The 23,586-nt window shown below is 53.7% G+C and overlaps 2 protein-coding genes across 3 annotated transcripts in view; one reads left to right on the forward strand and one right to left on the reverse strand.

Moving 5' to 3' along the window:
- Positions 1-12,401: 12,401 nt before the first annotated feature.
- Positions 12,402-22,655, reverse strand: NENF (neudesin neurotrophic factor). The gene is made up of 4 exons (XM_032862797.1): positions 22,433-22,655; positions 14,416-14,476; positions 13,561-13,664; positions 12,402-12,689 (listed from the first exon to the last, which is right to left on the reverse strand). Exons 1-4 carry the CDS (start codon positions 22,607-22,609, stop codon positions 12,513-12,515), a joined length of 519 nt encoding a protein of 172 aa, XP_032718688.1. The 5' UTR covers positions 22,610-22,655; the 3' UTR covers positions 12,402-12,512.
- PACC1 (proton activated chloride channel 1) overlaps positions 20,423-23,586 on the forward strand; it is a 45,357-nt gene continuing 42,193 nt past the window's right edge. Inside the window, exon 1 of one of the 2 annotated variants that reach the window (XM_032862794.1) lies at positions 20,423-20,486. In XM_032862794.1, coding sequence (XP_032718685.1) covers positions 20,457-20,486 — 30 coding nt within the window. In that variant the 5' untranslated portion in view covers positions 20,423-20,456. The remainder of the gene's footprint in view (positions 20,487-23,586) is intronic. The other variant, XM_032862796.1, reaches the window with a different exon arrangement.

Here is a 23,586-nt window from a genome sequence, read left to right on the forward strand (position 1 = left end):
GCTCAGTCATGCGTCCGTTCTAGGTGGACGAGGGCGTCCCAGCTCCCCCAGGTCCTGCTCTGGAGGTGAGCGCTAACAAGGCCGCACAAGGTCAGGCCTCGGCTTCGGCTCTAACACTGGCCCAGCTGTACAACCCCTCTTGGAAATGTCTGCAGAGCTGCTGGGGACTCCTCAGGCCCAGGCCCATGACCTGAGAGGATGTCTGGGACCCAGCGGGGGGCAAGTGGAGGGAGGTTTCCTCTCCGCTCCCCTTTCCCATCCCTGATGCCTGTGGCCCCCTCCGTGCTGGAAACACTCACCCTGGCTGTCACCACACCTGACAAAAGACAGACCTCGCCCACTGCCTGCCCAGCACACCTGTCCTCAACCTCCTCCTGAGACTGCGTGTGAGGACCCTCCCACTTTGTTGCATTTTGGGGCCCCAGCCGGAGGCCCTGAGCCCGGTGAGGAGGCTGGTGGGTGGGAGTGGGGAGCTGTGGTGAGAGCTTGGGCCCGCGCCCCCACGGTGCCACTGCTTTGTCTCACTAGGTTGGGTGGGTCTCTGTGACCCTGGCTGAGGACCAGCCCTCCAGACCTGATTTCTGTAGAGAAACCATATTCTGAATCCTGAGCCACCAACTTGCAGAGGGGAGTGGAGGTCCAGGGTTTGTGGGGATTTGGGTGTGAGGGGAGGGCAGAGTCGCAGCCTACAACCCACAGGGGCTGCTCGGTGGGCTCTCCCAACCCTCCCGAGAAGCCCGCTCACCCCTCAGTCTGTCTGCTGCACCTTCTAGCACCTGCGCCCAACTTCCCCTGCCAGGTGCCTAAGACACAGCACATGGTGGGGCAAACAGAGCTTTGCAGACACAAGGGATGCTCACTTTTTGTGGATTTCATTTGCAAATTTACCTACTGGCTAAAATGTGTCAATGCCCAGGGCTCTTTTGTGGTCGTGCGCGGCTGACATGCAGAGGGAAAATCTGAGCTGGCTGTCTGGACCCTCCCCGCTGAGGTCACAAGGTGACACTCGGCCTGCTCACTTCACCTCCCCCACTGGAAGGAAGTGTCCTTTTCACTGTCTAAGTGGGGCCATCGCTGTGTGTGTGGGGGTGGGGGGTGATTTTGTTGGTGATTTCTCGAGGGCAGCCCTGCAGTGCCGTGTGGGGCTGCCAAGCCCAGGAAGGCTGTGATGGGCGCTGCGGAGAAAAGAGGGGTAATCGCCAGGCTTCGTGCGGGTGTGAGTTCCACATTAATGAATCGCCGTTTGTATTACATAGTCTTTAAACAGAAACACACGTAAAACAAGGTTATTGATGGTTCCGTTGATGGAAATTTTGTGTCCAGAGGCTCCCAGGAACCTAACCCTGTATTTCCCCCAAGGGCAAAGGTTCGGAATTGGCTCATTCACTGTTGCCAGAGACTTGATAGACTATAATGACCTTGAATAAGGAGAATCAGCCATAGGGTTGCTCTGCCTGGGCTCCCCCGGACCTAGCGTGTCAGGATTTCCTGGCATCCGTGTTTTGGAAGCACTGGAGGTTACTCTGCCGCAGGGCCTCGGGGGGAGTCGCGGCTGTGATACCTCAAGGCACCATGTTAGACCCGCTGGGTTTGGATCCTCGGGGCGGCCATCTTGAAACGGCCTCTGTCCAGCTGGGAGGTGATGTGTAGCACGACATGGGGAGGGGAACATGGGACTGACCAGGTATTAGGGCTCTGAAGCCCTGTGTGACCTCAGGCAAATCCTCTGATGTTCAGGGACTCAGTTTCCCCACCCATAACATGAAGATAATAACGCTGACACATGGAGGGATTTGCTCTGCGATTCAGACATGTCTTGTGAGTTAGGACTCCAGGAGTCCACAGATGTCTTTAGAGAAAGCATTCATCCCGAAAGAAAGGGCAGATTGTCTTAGCCAAGAGTGACGAGAACATTCTTGGGGAGGAAAAGGAGGAAGGAAAACTTGGGGAACCACTTGGTGGTGGTCATTCAGGTCAGCTTCTAGCCTGGCCCCTAAGGACTTGCACCTGAGGGGATGACAGGGAAGGCTGATTGCCTAAGAACCTTGGTGAGATCCAGGGAGTCCAAGGCCACCAGCGTCAGACCTGACATACGGCCCCGGGCAGAGGTAGGATGTCTCCCCTCAAAGAAGAGTGTTGTGCACCATGGCTGCCTGGCTCAGCCTGTGGGAGCCGGTACCCACATGGGCAGTACCCCATCCACTCCAACGCTCCTCCCACCCCCTAAGGTAGCACCTTCCTGAGCTTTAGGGACACTGAGGGCAGTTGTTGCAAATGTCACTTCAGAAAGTTGGAGCTGGAAGGGAAGGACCAGCTCCTGAGCTCAGAGGCCCTACACAGGGGCTGAGGGAGACACAAAGCCTGAGAAAGACTGTAAGTTCCTGTTCATGTGACCATTTTTTGTTTATTCCAGACTTGTGTTGCGAGGGAGATGGGGGTCCCAGATGTTTTTTTTTTTTAATATATTTATTTATTTGACAGCAGGAGGGATTACAATTAGGAAGAGAGGCAGACAGAGAGAGGGGGAAAGCAGGCTCCCCACTGGGCAGGAAGCCCGATATGGGGCTCGATCCCAGGACCCTGAGATCATGACCCGAGCTAATGGCAGAGGCTTAACCCACTGAGCCACCCAGGTGCCCTGGGGGTCCCAGATGTTTGAGAATCAACAGAGCTGGTAGCTATGAAAGATTTTTAAGAGGGGTACCTGGCTCAGTCGGTTAAGGTCTGCCTTGGGCTCAGGTCATGATCTCAAGGTCCTGGGATCAGTCCTGCATCGGCTTCTTGCTCAGCGGGGAGTCTGCTTCTCCCTCTGCCTCTGCCCCTCCCCCTGATTGTGCGCTCTGTCTGTCAAATAAATGAATAAAGTCTCCCGCCATCTATCTCCCAAGTCTGCCCAGCTTCCCGCCCTCCCCACCAAGCTCTGCTCACATTGGTCACCTCGCTCGAGAGCTCTCACCGGGGTGTCCTCAGCTAGCTCAGTGTCTACGATTCGCTGGACTTTTCCCACACAGGAACTGCATGGTTCTCCTTTCCAGGGCATGGTTGCTGGCCGGCCAGCCCTGTGGGGCTGCTGCTGGGGCGGGTGGCTGCGGGGCTGTGCCTTAGTTGTGCCGTGGGTCTTCCAGAGACCGCTGCTCTGGCCTGGGCTTGAGGCAGGGCCAGACCGCACTCACAGAGAGACATCCAGAATGAACACCCCTTCCCAAAACCCTCCCAGGGACACTGCAAGCCATAGAGCAGCCCATGGTGTCATCTCCCAGGGGCGCTGTGTGCGCCAGACCAGGCCGGGGGTAAGGGACAGCTCAGCAAGGAGGCAGGGGTGGGGTGAGGTGGGCCAGACACACCTGGACTTGAGATGGCACTTGTCCCCTTTCTCCTTATTGCCCCTTCTCCCGGAGAGGCAGAAGCCTGCCCGGGGGGAGCGGAGGTCTCTCTTTGTTCCCAGGGGACACCAGCTACTGACCACCTGCAGGGTTCACAAAACTGGGTCTGCCCTTCTTCCCTGAGTCTGCTCTGGCACAAAAGGCCCCCAGAGGCCAGAAAATGGCTCGGGTCACCTGATACTAATGGCAGAGAATGCCAAAAATGTGTCATGGAGGCGGCAACTGTGGGAAGCACCGACATCCCAGGCAGAGGCAACAAAGGGAAACGGGGAAGCTCCCTGCCTGGGGGGAGACGGAGGCATCAGAGTGGGGACACGTGCCCGCCGGAGTTGACATCTTTGGGGTGCTGCTGGGGTGAAGAAATACTTCTGGAGCCTTCAGAGGAACCAGAGGTAAACAGGGAGCCAAGGAGCGGCAGGTGCCCCCCAGTTTTCCAGCGCCCTCTATTTGCGGGCGCGCCCTAGTGAACTCTTTCCTGCTTGCAAGTTCTCTCATCTGAACTTGGAGCCTAAATACATTTCCAGAGCCAGATTAACAGGAGGGGGAAGATACACCGCAGCTGCTATTTTTAGCAGTGTTTCAATGTGTGTGGGGGGGTGGGAGTGAGGACTCAAAGATGGTTCATCGGTAAGTGAGGTCATTACAAACCTAGCAGTCCCAGTTTCCTTCTCTTGACCATGTTGCAATCAATTATCAGATTAGAATTAGTTCTGCCACATGATAGAGTTTTTCTTACTAGGTTGATAAATGCACATTAATTTGATTATTAGCTATGACAGGTAGTGTTTGTAACGATCACTGTTCTATAGGCTTAGGATCTGGACAAACAGGAACTTCAGTATGTTTACTGTTGCTCTTACTTGAAAAAAAATTTAAAGAAAAAGCACAAATTAAAGTCATAGATCCATTTCCATATTGTTCACTCATTCAACAAAAATTTACTGAGGTTCCTTACATAGGTGAAGAACCACTTTTCATAGTAGATTATGGAGTAATTTGTAGGAGTGTGCATGTAGTGAAGAAAATGGGCATAAGTCCTCTGAAAAGTACTTGAGTATCTTTTTTTTTTTTAAATACACTCTTATTTTTCTACTTGGTTTTATTGTTCATCATAGCAGGAAATGAAAACTGTTCTTTGAACTGTTTTTTTCATCTGATGTAATAATGAAAGCCAAAGTACTCATCTTTCTTAAGAAAGCCCTAAAGGTGCTCTTGAAATTCGCACGGAGGGATTTGCTCTGAGATTTGCTCCGAGATTCGGATTGCTAACAGGCGGCCGCTGGCAAAGCCACGCGTGGTCCGCCCAGTGCCAGCTCCAGCACCACGGAGGGGATTAGAAGATCAGCACAGCCGTGAGCTGGAGCTGGAGTCTGCTCTCGTGCACGTGTGTGTGTGTGTGTGTGTGTGTGTGTGTGTGTGCACGAGCGCGGTGGGGGGTGGCAGGCACAGACCCCAAGCTCCTTCCCGGCAGACTGGACTGTGAGTCTTGCCTTGTGCCTGTCAGAGCTGACTTCCGCTCTTCGTGTCACAGCCGAGTTCAAGGCTCTGACTGCCTAGGACTTCTCTGATTTCTGAACTGCCGGGCCCTGGGCCCCATTACCTCCCCACCCCCAAAACAGCCCCTGCTTTGAGATCTTCTCTCAAAAGGAAGCTCAAAATTCTCCATCCCTGGAGGGACATCCGGCGATCCGGCAGAGAAAAGGTTACAATGCCTGCTCCCCTGTCCAGCGGGAGGATCCCAGGAGCTCGGAGAGAAGCAGGCTCTGTGCCGTATCGCTCGGCACGTGGTGAACACGGGGAACTCCTTTACCAAAGGAAAGTACAAGCTAAAAATGCAGTTCTGGTCTCCATTAAATGTCACCTCTTCAGGCAGATTCTCCCAGCCCATGCGGTCTAATTAGGGCTCCTGCCACCCTGTTGCTCCCCATCCCCCCATGTTGTCATTTCTGTCAGCCCGTGTCATGGTGTGTGATTCTACTTTTTAGAATCGTGTGTTTATCGCCTGTCTCCTCTGGATAGCAGACTCCCAAGGGCAGGGCCATGCTGGCTTCCTTCACCACCACGGTCTCAGGACCTAACCCAGTGGCAGGCACACAGTAGGTCTCAATAAGAGTTTGCCAAATGCACCAACTTAAAAATATAAAATGTTCTAAGGTGGGGGGGTGCGGCACCTGGGTGGCTCAGCCGGTTAAACACCCGACTTCAGCTCAGGTCGTGATCTCAGGGTCGTGAGATTGAGCGCCGTGTCGGGCTCCACACTCAGCCTGGCATCTGCTTGGGTTTCCCTCTTGCTCACCCTCTGCCCCTCTCCCCACCGCTGGCGTGCCGCCCCCCCCCGCCAAAAAGTGGTTCTCCATGAGTTGTGGAAAATGGTGGGTCTATGAATTTGTGGGATATGTGGCATAGCACGGAGGAGAATGTTGTAGAAGGCAGTTGCTCTCTGCTTCCAGGTGGATGGGCTGGCAGGCAGGAGCATCTCTCTGCCCTCGGTGTGGTTTCGGCTGTGCCTGTGCTCTGCTGTACACCTGTGGGGATTAGGGCCCAACCCTTCCTCCTCATAACTTCACCTCCTGAACCCCCGATGGCCCTGGGCTCAGTGAAGCCTAGAGCTGGGGGGCCCCGTCGATTCTGAAGGTGGCTCCACATCACCGCCACCCGGGGAACATCTGAAAGCAGCATTCTGTGGATCCTGCCTCTGGTTTCTCATTCTTTTAGGTCCATAATTCAGTGGAGCATAGCTGGTCTCCAGAACCGTGAGCCCGAGTCCTGACTGCCATGCACTGTGAGCTTACTTAACCTCTCCGTGTCTTGATTTCTTCCCCTCTAACATGGAAATAATAGCCCCAAACTCAGAGGTGTGTTGTGAGGACCAGCGTGCCTAAAGCTCCTGTTGCAATGGCTGGTTCAGTAAATACCGAATCAACGCATCTCTCACAGTGATTATTTTCTCGCTCTGAGTTAGCGGCTGACGTGGGGCGAGCTCCCAAGCCTCCTGACCCTGGACCCAGTGTTCTTCCCAACACGTCACGCTGAATGTGCACACGGCATTCCCTCTGAGGCCAGACTCATCATGGAGAACAGACGGCCACTGTCCTGAGACCCTTGGGTCAAACCCCAAGGAAGAGAGACCCGCACCTGAGAGCAAGGTGCCGGTCTGACCCCTGGAGAGCAGATAGCTGCAGATCACGGGAGTTCAGCCGTGCAGCTCTCGGGCCCTTTGAGAAGCCCTCTGGCTGCTCCTGTTAGCATTTCATTATGGAAATATTGGGAACCAAAAATAGAAGTTCTTGAGAGCTTAATCCTTTGGGCTTTACAGAACAGCTGCTGGAGAGTTCCATGAATCAACCACCAGGAGGCACTGTCGTCCCATGCAAGTGGTCACTGTGGGTCAAAGTTTCCATGAACATCCCAATGTCCCTCCTCAGCCTCATGCACCCACCTTGTCACACCCAGGACCCTGTGGCTGGGGTCCCCGCAGATCAGCAGCTCCTGGGGCTAGGGAAACCTCTTTGCAGCTCAGTCCACCGCCCTCCTTGGAGACCCTTAAGAGCAAGGACAGTCCTTGCATTTATTTTCCTGGCTTCATACCGTACCCCAGCCCCAAGACCTCGCCTAGTGCTGGGCCCGTAGTGGGCGTGAAGTCCACTGACGCTTGGTGGGTGAATGGATATGTGAAATCTGGTGAAATTAATACGCTGTGGAAAAGAGACTGCCTGAGCTTTAAGGGGATGGTGAGACAGGATGTGGTGGTGTAGACCAGAGAGAGGATTATGGCTGATGGTTAAGGGGAAGGTCATGACTACATGGGAAAGAGAGGCTGAGTGGGCTCAGGCAGGAAGGGAACAGATGTGTTTCTGGGATCTAGCTGGCAAGAAGCTGCTCAGTGGGGAGGTCAAACCCTTACCTGGGAGCCCTGAGCAGCGGCACCAGGAATGTGGAGACGTGAGCTCCAGCAGCCCCTAGCCATGGCTCAGCTGCCCTCCACGGGGACATCGCTGGTCCCAAGGCCATTATTAGCCTCTCCTGTCTCTGGGGTGGTTGTGGCTGCCACCATCAGCTGTGAGCTCCCACAGGTGGACCCAGGCCCCACCGCCTCCCTTGGGGTGATGCCATTAAGTGCCACGCTTGCCATTCCACTGACAGGGCAGGGGACTCAGGCAAGAGGCCTGCAGCCCCATGAAGTAGCGCGGTGAGTGGGCGGAGGAGGCAGAGGCAGCCACGAGGGGCGAGTTCCGGAGTGGGCTGGGCCGAGTGGGGGTGGCACAGCCAGGAAGATGAGGCAAGGTCACTGTCCCAGGACGAGGGGGGTGAGTGGGGGAGGCCAAGGCTGGCTCTCGCACAAACAGGGAAGAGAGCATGGCAGGCCAGGCCAGCGCCCAGTAGGGCCACATCCACCACCTGCTCCCTGGAAACCCTGGGCTTCCCTTTGCGGATGCCTCAGCGGCTCACTCCGAGCCCTGCCTCCCCCTTTCCTCTCTCAGCTGCTGGTTCTCCCTCTGGGGGCTTCTGCTAGAGCCCAGCGGCCTGCAGAGGGTCAGCAGCTCCCTCTGGCCTCACCCTTCAGCCATACTCTTCTGTTCTCTCCTGGCACCTTCGGCAGTTCCTGCCCCCTGAATCCCAACCCCCAGGGCCTCCGGGACCTCAGCCCACACAGCCTCAGGCCCTGCACTCATCCTGGAGGGGCGCTCGGTGGTGACAGGAGCAGGGCTCAGGCAGGGCTGAGATTGAGCCATGGGGGAGGGCTGGCAAGAACAAGGCTGTGGGCCTGGCTGGAGAGGGGGCCAGTAGGGCCCAGAGCCAGGGAGCCCAAGACTTGGGCAGAGACCCAGAAGCTCTGGGAGAGGCCTGGGACAGCTTGGCACAATGGCCACACCTGAAATGAGGCTTCTGGCAGCAAAACTGAGTCTCCTGCTGGTGACCTCATCTGGATAAGGCAGGGCAGCCAGAGGAGGACTCAGTGACCCCACCGGGAGGGGACAGAGGCACAACGCAGGGACTGCCAGGGATGCATATGATATGGGCAGATGGGCAACTCCCTTAGCCCTTTTTTTTCCCTTTGGGCTTCAGAACAGGTGGTCCCCAGGAAGCCAAGAGGGGAGGAGAGGCAGCTTGGATGGCCCCCTGCCCGGCCCAGACAGGAGAGCTACCAGTCGGAGCAGGCTTCCTTTTCCTCCCGGCCTCCAGTCTTTCCAAGACTGTCCGTGCCGGTTACCATCTGCCGTGGTGGTTGCCAGGGGAACCACTGAGTATTTTTGTATGTTGCCCACATGACGGGGCCTTGGAAAGGCTCAGGCATGGTTGGTCCAGGAGGAGGTGATGCCCGGTGGGCTCTGTTGGAGACCTTGGTCAGGGGGTGGGCATTGTGGTTCTTGCCTAGGATGGGGCCCAGAATTCAGACCTACATCCCCGAGTGAAGGGTGGGGGGGTCATCGAGGCGAGGGGTAACCCACGTGTGGGAAAACCAATGCATTCTCTTGTTCACCTATCAAGCACAGAAGGTGCTGGGCATTCATTGCACTAGGTGGTGGTGAGACAGCTGAGAACAGGGCTGGTGGCAAGAATGACGAATGAAAAACACTGTCATGGGGCAGCAGAATCGGTGCTGATGCGGGCACCATCTTGGCAGGGAGGGGTCTGGGAAAGCTTCCTTGATGGGATGGTATCTAAGCCAGGACAAGGTATTGTAGGTGATGTGGGCAAGAGGTAAGTGACAGAGTAGGCAGTTAGTTGGAAGAGCCTTCTAGGCAGAGGGAACAGCATGTGCAAGGGCCCGGGGAGATTGCGAGTGAGGCATCTTCTGGAATGGAAGTCACCTAACTTCTAGAGTGTGAGGTAGGGCCCAACCCCAGGGGAAGTGAATGGTCGGCAGGCACCCAAACCATCGGGTGTGGTGGGGAGCTGCACCACAGGGGGCACACCCAGGCACAGCTGACATTAGGCCTCCGGCAGCAAAACGGCGGTACTCTTGGGGGAGGTGGGCTGGTGTTTCCCCACGGCCCTTGGGACTATGGGAGAATCTCTAGGGCTTCTGAGAAACCAAAGAGCCTGAACTGTGGGAGGGAGATGCCATCAGCAGAGCTGGGTTACTGTTCAAAGTTCTGGGCTGAGCAGCAAGTATCTGGGGAGGGGACAAGAATGGGCTGAAGCTGGGCACCCTGATTTCTCCCACCCAGCCCATCGCCCAGACCCTGGACGCATAACTGACGATTTCTTCTCACATTGGTCTGTGAACCTGCTGGGAAGTCTGAGAAGCATTCAGTCCCGAGTGGAATGGGAGGGGAAGAGGAAAGAGGAAGTGGCACCGGGCAGGTGTTGGGAATCTGCTCGGGGCATTACGACACTGCACATCCGGTGCTAGCACCAGCCTCGTGAAGTGGGAGTTTGGACTTTCATTTTAAACACTAGGAAACTGAGGCTCTGGGAAGATAAATAACTCACCTGGGATTATAGAGGCGGTAAGCGATGACATCGGGACTCGTACCCGTCAGTCTGACCCTGAAACCTGTCTCTCCCCACAAGACGAAAGCAATGGACTGCACACCTGCCACGTGCCGGGCAATCAAGCTAAACACAGGAAACCTGAAAACAAGAGTATTTTCTTTTGTAAGAATCTCATGAGATCAGGGGCAAGGGGCCTGTGGCAGGTCATATTTTCCCAAATAGGCCTGGTGTTCCTTGACCCTGGGTGGGCTTCATGGCTGCCATGAGGTGTGGAGGTGACATTGCCTGATGCTAGAGGTCAGGTCATAAAAGGAGGCACAGCCCAGTTTCGTGAGAAGTCATGCGTGGAGAGGAATGGAACTTCCTGCCCAGGACCGGCTCCACCCCCGGGAAATGTGAGCGAGCCCCGCTTCTTTGTTCTGGCGGAGGCCCCAGACAGCCGGGATGGACCAGCATCCCCAACAGCGCCCTCCCAGAGTCACTGGCCACCGCACCTCTGAGCACAAGGAGGAACCATTGCACACCGGTAAGTTCTGGGGGTCATTACTTACACAGCTGTGGTCGCAGGAACGAGACTTTGGAAACTGTTAAGTGTGCACAGGTGTGAGGTGTTACTAGTAAACCCGGGTTTGGCATTACGTGATCCATTGGTGTCTGAGGAAGTCAATTGTGTCTTACCCTGGGTTGTGCCCCTGCTGGGTAGGGTCTGGTGTGCAGGGACGGACATTTGGGAAATGATCCTTGGGCTGAGGCCCAGGGGACTGAGGGGAGTAACACAGGGAAGGACGCTCTCCCAGTTCCAGGGGGCATTACTGAGCGGATCACCTCTGTGTGCAGCTGGGGCTCAGTCCCACCTGAGACCCTCTCAGGAGCCCAAAGAACGAGCCTCAGTGGCGGGAGGGGTCTGCAGACTCCAGCCCCTGTTGGTGGAGGGGCGTTCCGGGGGCAGGTTAGCTCCTTGCCCTTGCCGGCTGGAGTGCCCTAGAATGGCTTAGACGGCTCGCTTGGCAGAGAAGCCCAGGGGAAAAAGGCTGAACTTGGCACTGAGAGATACCACCACACGTAGGGGGCCGACAGGCTGCGAATGAGAGCATGAGAGGTGTCCGACACATTGTGGTATTAAGTAATTCTCGAGGCCATGCTTACGTGGGATGTCCTGGGCGCACGTCTGCAGGGCCAACCCCTGCCTGGCCAGATTCCCTGCCACCCGGAGGCAGCCTGCCTGCCCTTTCTGGAAAAGCCTGTGCAGCCTTTGTGCCCTCGAGCTGTCCTCCTTCAGAGTCGGGCCCTGTAGGTGGTCTCTAGGAATCACAGAGTCCTGTCTGATAAGTTCCAGGCCCTTTACTCTTGGGTGGGTGGTCACCAAGCTCCCAGCTTCTGAGTGGGACACCAGAGTTCGCCAGGAGAATCTCTGGTCTGGACACATGGAAGAACAAGGCAGAGGTCAAGCCTGGCCCTCAGAAAGGCTTTGGCAGGTTCTCCCTGAGGTGACAGGTGAGACAGAAGCTAATGTTTCTCAAAGTCTATCCGAGCCCATCCATGTCACAGTCTCCTGGGGGGAGGGGGGGCGGGAGGGTGCTCATTAAAAATGCAGCTCCTGGGCCATGTTCTAGAAATCCGGAATCTGGGGCCCTGGGGTGGGCCCTAGCATCAGCATTTTGAACAGTCAGTCCCCTTAGGAGCGTCTTCCGCTTAATGTAAAAATTCTCTCTTGGGAAGAGATGCTATTTAGTTTCTGTCAAAGAAATTCATCTCTACTATAAAAATTCCAGGATGAGTTTAACGTGGTGCTTCTCAGCCTCAACACATGAGACCCTTTGGGCCAGAGGTTCTTGGTCTGAGGAGGAAGGGCTGTCCTGTGCACGTGAGCTACCGGTAGAGTCCTACAGCTGTGACAACAAGCATATAAAAATGTCTTCAGACAGGGCCAGTGTCCCTTAGAGGGGAAAAAAATCCCCCCTCAAAAGGAATGAAATCCTTTTGGAAGCTAATCTGAGTCCCGCGTGTTGCGTGGACCTTACCAAGTTTGGGGCGACGTCCAGGCCGGGCTCTGGCCACAAAGCCCTGGCCCTGGGCACCACTTTCCAGCCCAGATGGGGCTGAAGCCAGTCAGGGGGGGTCACTCTGTCCTGGTGGAAGTGCTGAGCCAGCCCTTCTAGCCCCCCCTCACCACCCCTGCCGCTCCCACTCCCACGCATCCTCCCTGTTCCTGCCCTGACGGGGATGGTGAGGACGGCCCCTCAGGGGTGGGGACACTGCAGGCAGGACTGTGAAGGCGCGGCCCACGCACAAGGCTGCCCCTGCCCATGGAGCAGATGAGGCCTCAAGGAGAGGGCGTGTGGGGAAGAATCTTCTCTTGTGAAAAATACGAAGTTTATTTTCGTGCTTATTCTAAAGTAAACATGGTCACAGTGAATCTAGTTCAAGTACAAGAAAACAGAAATCTAAAGAAGTCAGTCACTTCCGCGGTGACACCGAGGGGGCTCCTGGCCCCACTGTCCTGACCAGCCTGGCCAGTGTGTGGGGGTGGGGGGGTGTCACGGGGACATAACACTCGACCAAGGACAATAACAAGCATTCAGGGTTCCCGGTTCAACGTCTGGTTTATTTGGGTCCGGGTGCCCAGAGGCTCGGGCAGCTGAGGGTCTCCCTGCCCCGCGCCCCATCAGGAACACAATCCCAGGAATATCAAAACTCGTCTTTTGTGTCAAAATGGGGCTGGTCTTCGGGCTCGAAGTCCAGGTTGGGGCTGCCGTCCTCGTTGAGAATCCTCCGGGCCGTGTAGCCCACGATGGGGTACTTGGCTTTGTACACTTTGGTGAAGACGTCGTCTAGGGATTTTAGCTCCTCGGCCGTGAGGCCCGTCTTGGGGAGAAAAGCCCAAGCGACACGGGGGAGAGGTGGGGGGGTGGGATGAGTGAGTCATGCCTTGCACTGGACTCTCACCACCCCGCCCCCCTGCCCTCACACCCCTAATGCTGGCGAAAACATATCTCAACAACCAACCAACTTTTCAAGAACCAACCCTGTGTGTAGGGGGATGGTGGGGAGGGAGCCATTTGCTGTTTGACTGATGTGGGAATTCAAGACTCCAGAGAACACCCAGTCTGGGGCAGGGTCGGGTACGTGATACGCAGTCTGCACCCACCTTCTTTTCATGGCCCTCTACCCCTCTCCCATGACAGATTCATACACCCTTCCCCTTCCTTGGCTCCTGAATCTTTCTGTAATGTTGTGGTTTATGAGTCTGATTCATCTGAGCACAGCTGGGTGAATGCCGGCCCCTCTGCTGGGATTTCTGAGGCCCTTAAATGGCTTCTGTCAATGCTGTTTTCTCTTTCACAGGAATATGAACATGGGGATACTCTGCTTCTCAACCCTGTTCATGCCCAGAGCGGCCTGGGGAATGGGTGTCCGAGCCCAACAGCAAACCTATGAGCCTGGGGGTGGCAGGTGCAGACTGTAAGGGGGATGGGGCTGCCAAGGCAGGTTGAAGCCAAACTGTGAAGGTCCCAAGTTCACGGGAGCTTGGGCGTGACTCTGCAGATACTGGGGAGTCTGGGAGGTTTCTGAGTAGGAGTGGCATAGTAAGATCTCTATTTCAAGAAAACAGTTGGCCACACTGAGTGGACGGAAGATCAACAGGCTAATTAGGAAGCTTTGCTGTTGCCTAGGTGAAAAAGGCCATGGCCAAGGCAGGTGGGACATTTGGACAAAGGCTCATAATCTGGCTCACAGTGTCATGGGTGAGGTCTGCGGGGTCGAGAGACATCTTGGCCACCCCTCTGGTGGAGTCCTTCCCAGTCAAGGCATTGTAGGGGGCTCCTCGTCCATAAAACTCTGCAGTGGAGAAGAAGGAAGAAGTCGTGAGTGTGGACATGCACGCCAAGCAGCAAGGAGACGGTGTGTGGTGGGGGAGGGGGCTTCTGAGCCCAATCCGGCGCTGCAGAAGCCTCCAGGCCCAAGGAGAGGGGAAGTAGAAAAGACATGAAGCCCAATAAGCCAGCCCCTGCCATCAGTCTGGGTTCCACTAATGCAGACTTTGGAATAAGTCACACATGCTGGACTGAAAGGTGATTTTTAACAAATACACAGTGAAAACAATCTCTTAAAAATATTTAAAATGCAAACAGGAAGAATGTTCAGTCTTCTTAAATGTTGGTGGAAGCCAAGTCTACTCGGTTCAACATCTTTTGTTTGGTATCAGGTAACAATGAACCATAACAAAACTGCCATGATATCATCGGTAATTACCACTAGAGAAACCACGAAGCGACATTAAAATGTTCTGTCATGTTCTGTGATCCCAACACCTTGCAAAGCAACACTTTTCCTCTCACTGCGTCAACCATGGTAAAAACATCAAGTTGGAATTTGATGACATAGGTAGCAGGGAGCCATGGAGGGCTTTTGAGCAGGAGCATGACATCATTAGAAAACCACTGTGGAAGTACAACAGTGACGAAGAATGTTATCTCCGTCTGAGGGAACAGGCCCTGGCCAGTGTCCCCTCACTTTGTTCACACATCCAGTGCCCACTCTGGCTGCCGAGCTCCCCAGAAGTAAGGATTCATAAAGCCGAGCCACTTACCCTTTCCAGAAGTGACATCAAACACCACTCCTTTCACTGCCATGTAGATGGGCTGATCCTCCTAGAAAGCAGGAGAGAAGCTGTTGGAGGGAGCCCAAGATCTCTGCTCCTCCAGCCCAAGCTGGTGACATCTCTTCCCACCACAGGCTGTGCAGACAGCAGCAGCCAAAGGTACAAAGTGGCCATCCCTGAGCCAGTCCTCAGCCAGCTCGTCCCATCAGGAGCTTGCCCCTGCCTGCCCAATGTCATGTCCACTCACAAACTTAGGAAAAGTGACAACGTATCATGACAAGCCCAGGGCAATACCTTTCTGTGGAAAAAAAAAAAAAAAAAGAAAAGAAAATCCCAGGGACTGAAGCAAATCTACATAGATAAGAATTCAAAGTATGTTAAATGGTGAATTTTTTAAATCAACCCAAATCTCCTTTCATCTTGGTTAATGTACTTACATGGATGCAATCAGTATAAATGATCGATTTTATATTTTGCTTCTTACAGGTAATATTGCTTCATATAAACATTCTCATGTATTGAAATAACCAAAATGGTTGTCACCAACACAGCACTATTTTATATTAGTGATACTGTGTACCTGTTGGTTTGGCTCTTCTTCTATTTTGGGTATTTGGGCTCTTTCCAATTCTTTAAAACCATAAATGGCAGGATTATGAATATCTTTCTATTAGCTACTTTATAATTTCGTGAGTTATATTCCTGGACCAAAGTACATGAACAACGTCATCACTTATTAAAAATGTAAGCAGTCTGTTCTTCAAAAAACCATTTACAGTGCTAGAAATATACAAGCAATGCTGTCTCCCCAAAGTGCTCACAGTCTCATAGTATATTTTTTGCTATATTTATAGGGATAAAATGTTATCTTCAAATCCCTATCCCCTCCCACCACCACTGAAGAGAACAACGCAAAAACAGATGGCATGAATTTCCTAACTACCATCAGGGTGGACTCGGGCTGGGGCAACTGGCACGTTCTAGGACACGCAAGACCAGGTCTCCTTTGTCTCAGCCCCATTGTAGGTACAGGGACACCAACCGTCGGCTCCTAGGCCGGGGTGAAGGGGGCTGCTGCAGCCGGGTACACAGGAATCTCTAGATTTCCGAGAGCACACTGCTCGTTCTCCTCTAGGCATGGGCCTTGAGCTTCTTGACCTCGTGGGGCTTAAGGTCAAGTTTTCATGACTACATTTCACAGAGAGAGGAGCTGGGGCTCTGGGAAGGTAAGTGACTTGGCCGAGGATATGTATCTCACCATCACATAACTTCACAGGCCTCAGTTTCTCTGACCGTTAGGTATGGATAACACCCAATGACCTTGCAGGCACGCTGAAGGACACAGCGTAGGTGAGCACACAGTAGGCCCAGTGCAGGAGCTCAGTGAGTGGTTGGTTATTACATTCTCTATCACCTCTGGACAGTCTCCAGAACTTCTGTTGACTTGGTGGACATGTGCTCCACCTCAACCAAGAGTTATTTAATTCTAATTTTATTTATTTGACACAGTGGGGGAGAGAGAGTGGGAGAGAGAGAGCACGTGCACAAGCAGGGGGAGCTGCAGGCAGAGAGAGAGGGAGAAGCAGACTCCCTGCTGAGCAGAGAGCCCTACTCGGGGCTCAATCCCAAGACCCTGGGATCACGACCCGAGCCAGAAGCAGAGGCTTAATCAACTGAGCCACCCAGGTGCCCCTATTTTAAATTTTTTCTTAAGATTTTTAAAAAATGATCTCTACACCCATGTGGGGCTCGAACTCACCCCCAAGATCAAGAGTTGCACGCTCTACCCACTGAGTCAGCCGGGCACTCCAATACGGGTCATTTTAAAAGGCATGGTTTAGGGTGCCTGGGTGGCTCAGTGGGTTAAAGCCTCTGTCTTCGGCTCAGGTCATGATCTCAGGGTCCTGGGATTGAGCCCCACATCGGGCCCTCTGCTCAGCGGGGAGCCTGCTTCCTCCTCTCTCTCTGCCTGCCTCTCTGCCTACTTGTGATCTCTCTCTCTGTCAAATAAATAAATAAAATCTTTATAAAAAAAATAAAAGGCATGGCTTAACCAGCCAGAAGCCTGCTTTTTTTTTTTTTTAACGGCCTTTCTTTCACTGTGGTTGTGTATTTCTTGACTTCAATAGCTTATCAAGTGGGGTTACATATTATTTCAATTTAAACACTATTTTAACAGTTATAACTTTACCCATGGCATTTGGTCATATTCTCCATCCTGATGCTTTTCCTTGACTACGTCACTCCTTCCTTGTGTGCAAAGAGGCATAGAAACATGACATTCACATACATAAACTAGAACCACATGCATCTTATCACTAACACCCTCAACTCCAACAGTTAAATATTTGTCTCCTCGTGAAACCATACATTGAAGGTGTTGGGGCAAAGAAGTAGTCCCAGCAAAGGGGCAGAAAGGAATGTTGTTACAGACATTCCAGAGAGAGGAATGGCCTTATCGGTTAAACGTCAGGCGCGCTGGGAGTGGGGCTGTGGGGTCGTTCCAGGCCTGTGGAGCTGGGAGTCCACTGGCAGCAGAGCAGTGGGCATGGTTTCCGGGCCCCGGGGGTAACTCAGGCAACTGAGAAGACAGAGGGTGAGTGGAAGTCTTGCAGAAATGCAGACTCCGAAATACAAATGTCCCTGCAGACAGATAAAGACACACATGCTCATCACTAGCTTCCCACCCGGCTCCCCACCCTCTCATCCGCCTGGAAGGATGCTTCGTTTTTTTCATCTGTACAGCAGGTCTGCAGAAACAGCAGGAGGTCTGCCTTTTTCCAAGAGCCCACAGGAGGAGTCACCTCAAGTCGAACAGACCTGGGTTTGAGCCACGGCTTATAAGCTGTGCTGCCTTGGGCAAATTACTTAGTCTCTCTGTGCCGCAGTTTCCCCCTCTGTGAGTATCCACTAAACCAGGCTGTTGTGAGGATTAACCAAGGCAAGAGATATGAAGCCCTTAGCAGTTCGTTAGTTACCCGGATCCTTAATCTAGATTTTGACAGACAAAAAATGTACTTCCCAAGTGACAGATAAGGATTCTAGAGGCATTTTAAGTTAAAACGGAAAGGGCCTTGAAGATTATCCAACACCTTCATTTTCCAGATGCAGCCCTACAAGCCAGGGAGTTGGGAGACTTGCCCTGAGTCCCAGCGGGAATCAGAGCAGTCTCTGGAGCCTTAGAGGCCAAGCTCATTCCACTCCCTGGCCTGCCCCACCGGGGGCCACACAGCATGAAGACAGCGCACTTGCCTGGGACCAGGACAGGGTGAGGGGGGCCTGGGCAATTCATCCACAAGACTCAGGACCACCAGTGAGGCACGGAGTGGGTCAGAAGCGCCCAGATGGACAGGAACCAGGGGAACCCCTGTATGAATGAGGCTTCGCCTTTCTCCTCGGGGTCTGGACTTGCCTCACTGGCCTTCCTCCCCGCCTGCTGTCAAGCGGGGCCAGGAGAGGGCCATGAGAACGACCACAGAAGAGCAGACAAGGCAGCAGAGCCAAGAGAGGGAGGGAGAGGCCTGGAGCCTGGGTACATGCAGGACAGCGGGCCCCTGAGCCTTCAACCTCGCCCTTGAACCGGGGGCCAAGGACAGAGCCAAAGGCCCTCGTTGGTAAAGAGGGAAACTGCTGCGGATGTTTTCTTCTGCAGAAATAACGGGGCCCCCCAAGGATCCGAGGCTGGGTTCCTTTCTGACCGCCGTGGCATCGGTAACCTATTAATGGATTGTGGATTCACTTAGTGACTTACTAACCAATTTTTTTAATGAAGTAGAAAAGGAAAAGTTTAAAATGGAACAGAAAATAGAAAATGTTGGGGTGCATCACACGTAGTAAGGAGAAGCATTGTTTGACAGAACTTTTGTGGTGTGTGTGTGTCCTGGGGGATGGTGCAGAAAGTACGCCCTGACATAGCCGTCTACAAGCCGTCACTCGACTGCACAATTAGAGGGCGGCTTCCCCTCCTTATTCTCCAGCCTTCACCCCACCGCCTTCACTGTATCTTCTTCATGTCTGTTCAGAATGATCTTTCTGGAAGAAGTACAGTCTTACTCCTCACTATCATTCAGTTTTATAAAAGCAGAAAACAAATGTCACCCTGTCACCTCCTGACCTTAGCACAGATCTCCGAGGACAGCTGGTGCTGAGAACAGACAAATTCCATCTACGAAGAATAACCGTGAAGCCCAGGGGGCCTCGGCCAGCTCAGGGTCCAGAGTCACGTGAAATAAACTCCCGCAGCCAAACTACGTTTCCCAGCACACTGGCACGCTGATATCTTCTTAGAACCGGTACCCCCGTGGGGCAGGTCACTGCCTGGCACGATTCTAGGACTGTGCAAGGACGGAGAGGGGCGCCCTTGGTAGTTGCTTTTTCTTGTTCAGGCCGGAGGGAGCAGCGCCTGGTTCACCTCGAGGACTCCTAGCTGTGTAACCTTGGGCAAGTTCCTTTAACCTCCCCATGCCTCCTTCCTCCACTGACAAATGAGATAACAGCCCCTCCCTCGTGAGGCTGTGATGGTCATTAAATGAGCTGGTGCTTTAAAGTGGTTAGGATAGGGGTGCCTGGGTGGCTCAGTAGGTTAAGCCTCTGCCTTGGGCTCAGGTCATGATATCAGGGTCCTGGGATCGAGCCCCACATAGGGCTCTCTGCTCAGCGGGGAGCTTGCTTCCCCACCCCCCATCCTCTGCCTGCCTCTCTGCTACTTATGATCTCTTATCAATCAATAAAATCTTAAAAATAAATAGATAAAGTGGTTAGGATAGTGCCTGACAGAGCTGGCACCATCTGGTCCCAGGCCCAGAAATCAGGTGGGGCTGGGGGCAGGCAGGGTGACCCTCTCTGCCCTTGGTATCCTCCCATGCAGTGAAGGCGGAAAACACATTTTCTGAGGATGGCAAAAATCGTGTTGCACTTGGAGGGTGGAGGATGACATCCGCTCTGAACCAGGGAGAATCCTCAACTTCACTCGTCTTCCCGAAGGGGTCCGATGCAGCGCCCCATAACCAACTCTATGAACATTTCCACAGGAAAGCATGAACATGAGTATTCACACTAAGGACAACACATGACCATTATAAACAGACTCGTGTCAGCACCGGCAAGGTTCTGTCACCAAAGGAGATCAGAGCAGGTTGCGTTTTGCTATTAAATGACTTATTAAAAAAAAAAAAAGAAAAAAGACCTTGTGGGGCACTTGGCTGGCTCTGTTGGTAGAGCATGCAACTCTTGATCTTGGGTTTGTAAATTCAAACCCCACGTTGGGCATAGAGATTACTTAAAAATAAGATCTTAAAAAAAAACAAAAACACCTCTTCTGGGTTCAGAGCTTGATTTTTGAATTGCATAAGAGGATTATGGACCTGTTATACTGCCTCTTGCTTATAACTTTAGTAATAAGCTAACAAAAGTAGCAGCTAAGATTTATAATGGCTTACTATGCTAAGATTACTGCAGGCCTATCCTCCTTTGCATATCACCATCTCATTTAATCCTCACACAATCCCTACATAGAGTAGGCACTCTTGTGATGGCCATTGTCATGGTCAGTTTTACGTGCCAACTTTGATCAATTACAGTATCTGGGTGTCGCTATGAAGATACTATGTGGTTGTGATTAACATCTATAATTAGCTGACTCCATGTAAAGGAGATGATCCTGAACAATCGGGGTGGGCCTAACTGCATCAGTTGAAAGGCCTTAGGAACAAAATTAAGGTTTCCCTGTAGAAGAAATTCCTCGGGTGGGCTGGGGCATCAGCAACTGCCCAGGGGTTTCTGGCCTGCTCTATGAACTTCAGACTTGCCTGACCGGTGCCCACGATCACATAAACCAATTCCTTGCGATAAGCCAAATATGTTATTTTCTACTGTTTCTGTTTCAGGTGGACCAGGAAGCCCTTGCAGTAATCCAGTAATCCAGGTGAGAGGTGATGGTGGCTTGTGCCGGCCTGACTGACAAAAGCATCTTACAGCTGGGAAGACCCCAAAGAGCTCGTGGCCCGAAGAACAGGGAGTCGTAGCCAGGCATGATCCAAAGGTACAAAGCTCTAACTCGGGTACCATATAATGTCTCACACAACAGTGACACTCCAGAGAGTGAAGGGGGGGTGTCATTAGTAATTCTTCCCAGACAACAGGCATAAACCAGAACCTTCCAGGGTGGCTCAGGGAATAGCATGGCTCTACTCAGCTGTATTCATCGGCCCCTCTCCTACCTGACTTTCTTCCTCCCTCTGCCTATAGACGACCAAAACATTTCTCTCCTTAACCTGTTCCCACCTCAAGCTTCCCTCTTTCCTTCCCTTAGTTAAGTATCCGTAATGTCAGCATAAAAAACAAACAAACAAACAAGCAACAACAAAAAAAACCCAGGGTCTCTTCTCCGTCCTCATCCTGTAGCCCCTGGAGCTGTGGCTACAAGTACCCTCAACCTTGAACTCTCTCTTCTCTTGGGTTCTGTGCCAGGGGTCTCCAAGTTCGCCCCCATGTTTCAAGATTGACTTTGAGGACTCACAGAATTCAGCATGCAGTCGTACTCAGAGCTCAGATGTATTACAACTGTACAGAAGGATACGAGATCGTAAGAGAAAAGGACACAGGCAGAGTCTAGAGGAATGCAGGGGTGGATTTACCCATGCTCAGTCTTTCCCATGAGGGGTCACACACAGAGCTCTTCCACCAGCAACACAATGCAGCACCACGTGCGCGATGTTTCTGCCCAGAACGTTAGTCTCTACCTATTAGAGACTCAGAGGCCAAGGTTTTTACTGGCAGCTGGCCATGTAGGCCCTCTCTGCCCAGCAAATAAACAGTATAAAGAGCCCAGAGTGAGCCACCCTCATCTGCTAGGGAAGTGTGGAACACCCTGGAATTCCAGACATCAGCCAACAGCCCCTCTTGCCAGCGGGCCTTCCTAAGGAGAGTAGGCCTGTTACGTTAACTCTTTTCTGCAACGATTCCTGGATCCTGTATCATCTGGTTTTCTGCTTCCCTTAACATCTAGTCACATCCCTGTCTCCCTCCTTCTGTGTTCTCTTCCACTCAGGCTTCTAACCAACGTCTTTATACAGTGATATTCAAACCAGCCATTACTGCCTAAGGGCCAAGTTTCTGACCACCCTCCCCCTGTCCCCCTTTCAAACCTGGTCTATTTAAGGCTAGCTAACTTGGGGTTAGGGATCCCAGGCTGGAGGGTTTTAACAAGAGGACACTGGTCCCTTCCTCGTTCTGCCCCTAACTGGTGCATGCCTCAGTTTCCCCGTGTGTAAAAGCAGGAGGCTGGTTCTTATCAACGCTGACATGCTATGGTTCACTGATCTCCCCATCAAACTTTCCCCCTCTCTTCCCGGATTGGCCCCACTATGGCCCTTCTACTGGGGAGTGCAGCATCTTCCTAGGCTCCGCAGGCATCACACTGGACCCTAGCAGTCCAAAGGCACGGGGGCCTGTGAGGAGTTTCCTAGACGCCTCCAGACTATCACTCCAGACTGAGTGAAGTGGGTGTGTTGGAGGGGAGGGTGTCTTTGTCTTTAACCTCCGGTCTCCCCCTCTGCCCTCTCCCCAGCTCTTTCTCAGCCAAGAGCACAGGCAGTAAAAGTGGGTTTGAGGTCAGGGCAGGAAGTGCAGGGAAGCCTGGATCATCCCTGGGTCTGCCCCACAGGTTTTACTTCCCTTCTCCCACCCCCGCCACTCACTCCACGGAGGAGGCGAAAGGGTCTGCCCTCAGCTGATGCTAACATTAACACCCCCCCCCAAAGTTCCGAGGTTCCTGGGGCCGATCACCAGCCGAAACGCATCTCAGGGGAGCACCTCGCCGGAAGGCAGGCAGGGGGCAGCGCGGGCACGGGGCGTGCGGGCTCGGGGCCAGGGCCCAGTCTGCGCAGCCCCGACTCGGACGGACTCCTCGGGTCCCTGCGCGGCCTTCCGTCCGGAGGGAGGAAGCCCGCAGGCCGGGCGTCCAGCTCGGAGCCCGCGCCTGCCCCGCGGCCTCCCGTCCGCTCACCTCCTCCCCGCCGTAGCGGGCCAGCTCCTCCTCCGTGAAGAGCCTCACCGGGGGCCCCCGCTCGGCGGGGCGCGGCACCTGCCCGGCCCAGGCTGCCGGGGGCCCCGGGGCCAGCGCCAGGAGCAGGGCCAGCGCTGCCAGCCGCCGCAACCGCCGCCGGGACGCGGGGCCCGCCATGGTGCGCTCGCCGAGCAGGGCCGGCGGGCCTGGGTGGCTGGGTGGCCTGAGCGCGCTCCCGCCCCGCGGCCCCGGAACCCCGCCTCCCCCCGCCCGCGCGCGCCGCCCTCCCCGCCCCTGCGCGCCGCCCTCCCCGCCCCTGCGCCCTCGGGACCGCGCCGCTGGAGCTCCGACTCTGCTGCCCGGGACTGGAAGCTGTGCGGAGAGCGACCCACGTGACAGTAGTTGTTGAGTAGGTTCGTGGGTGACACAATCCCACACTCCAGCACCTAGGAGGATGTATTTACACACTAGGACCCCAGCTTTATTCAGTGGGGCTGGCTCAGTCGTGGAGCATGCCACTCTTGATGGGGGGTTGAGGCGGGGAATGTAAGTTTGTTCCAGCCCCGCATTGGGGTGTAGAGGGTTACCGAAAAATCTTTTTAAAAGTTCCCTTTTACTTCTGTCTGGTTTCTCTTCCTTTCCAGTTATGTCCCCAAAGGGATTTTTGCAAAGGGTAGAGCGTGGCGCAGATTTGCACTGAAATAATAAGGGCTGGCATTTGGGCAAAGACTCCTTCATTAATTCATAAAACAAATACTTTTTGAGGACTTCCCTGTATCAGGTTACTGGGAACACATCGCTGAACAAGGCATCAGTATCCACATGGAGTTTACATCCCATGGGCTTGTATGGATGAAATGGACAAAAGTGAGATACATACGTTGCTGTTGGGAGAAAAACAAAGCAGGATGAAGGACAGGTAGCGTTAGGGGGGGCTGCAGTTTTAAATGGGCTGATCAGGGCCTCCGGGGTGGCTCCGTGGGTTGAGAGTCGGTCTCAGAGTCAGTTCGGGTTGGGATCTCATGGTTCCTCCGAGAGCCCCAGTTGGGTCTTGGTAGGCGGTCTGCTTGAGACTCCCTCCCTCTTGTCCTTCCCCCTGCTTGTGCTTTCTCTTTCTCTCTCCCTGGAAAAAATAAATAAATCTCACAAAACAA

Source organism: Lontra canadensis, unplaced genomic scaffold, assembly GCF_010015895.1.
Source record: "Lontra canadensis isolate GAN:19392208 unplaced genomic scaffold, GSC_riverotter_1.0 scaffold24, whole genome shotgun sequence".
NCBI classification, from domain to species: Eukaryota; Metazoa; Chordata; class Mammalia; order Carnivora; family Mustelidae; genus Lontra; species Lontra canadensis.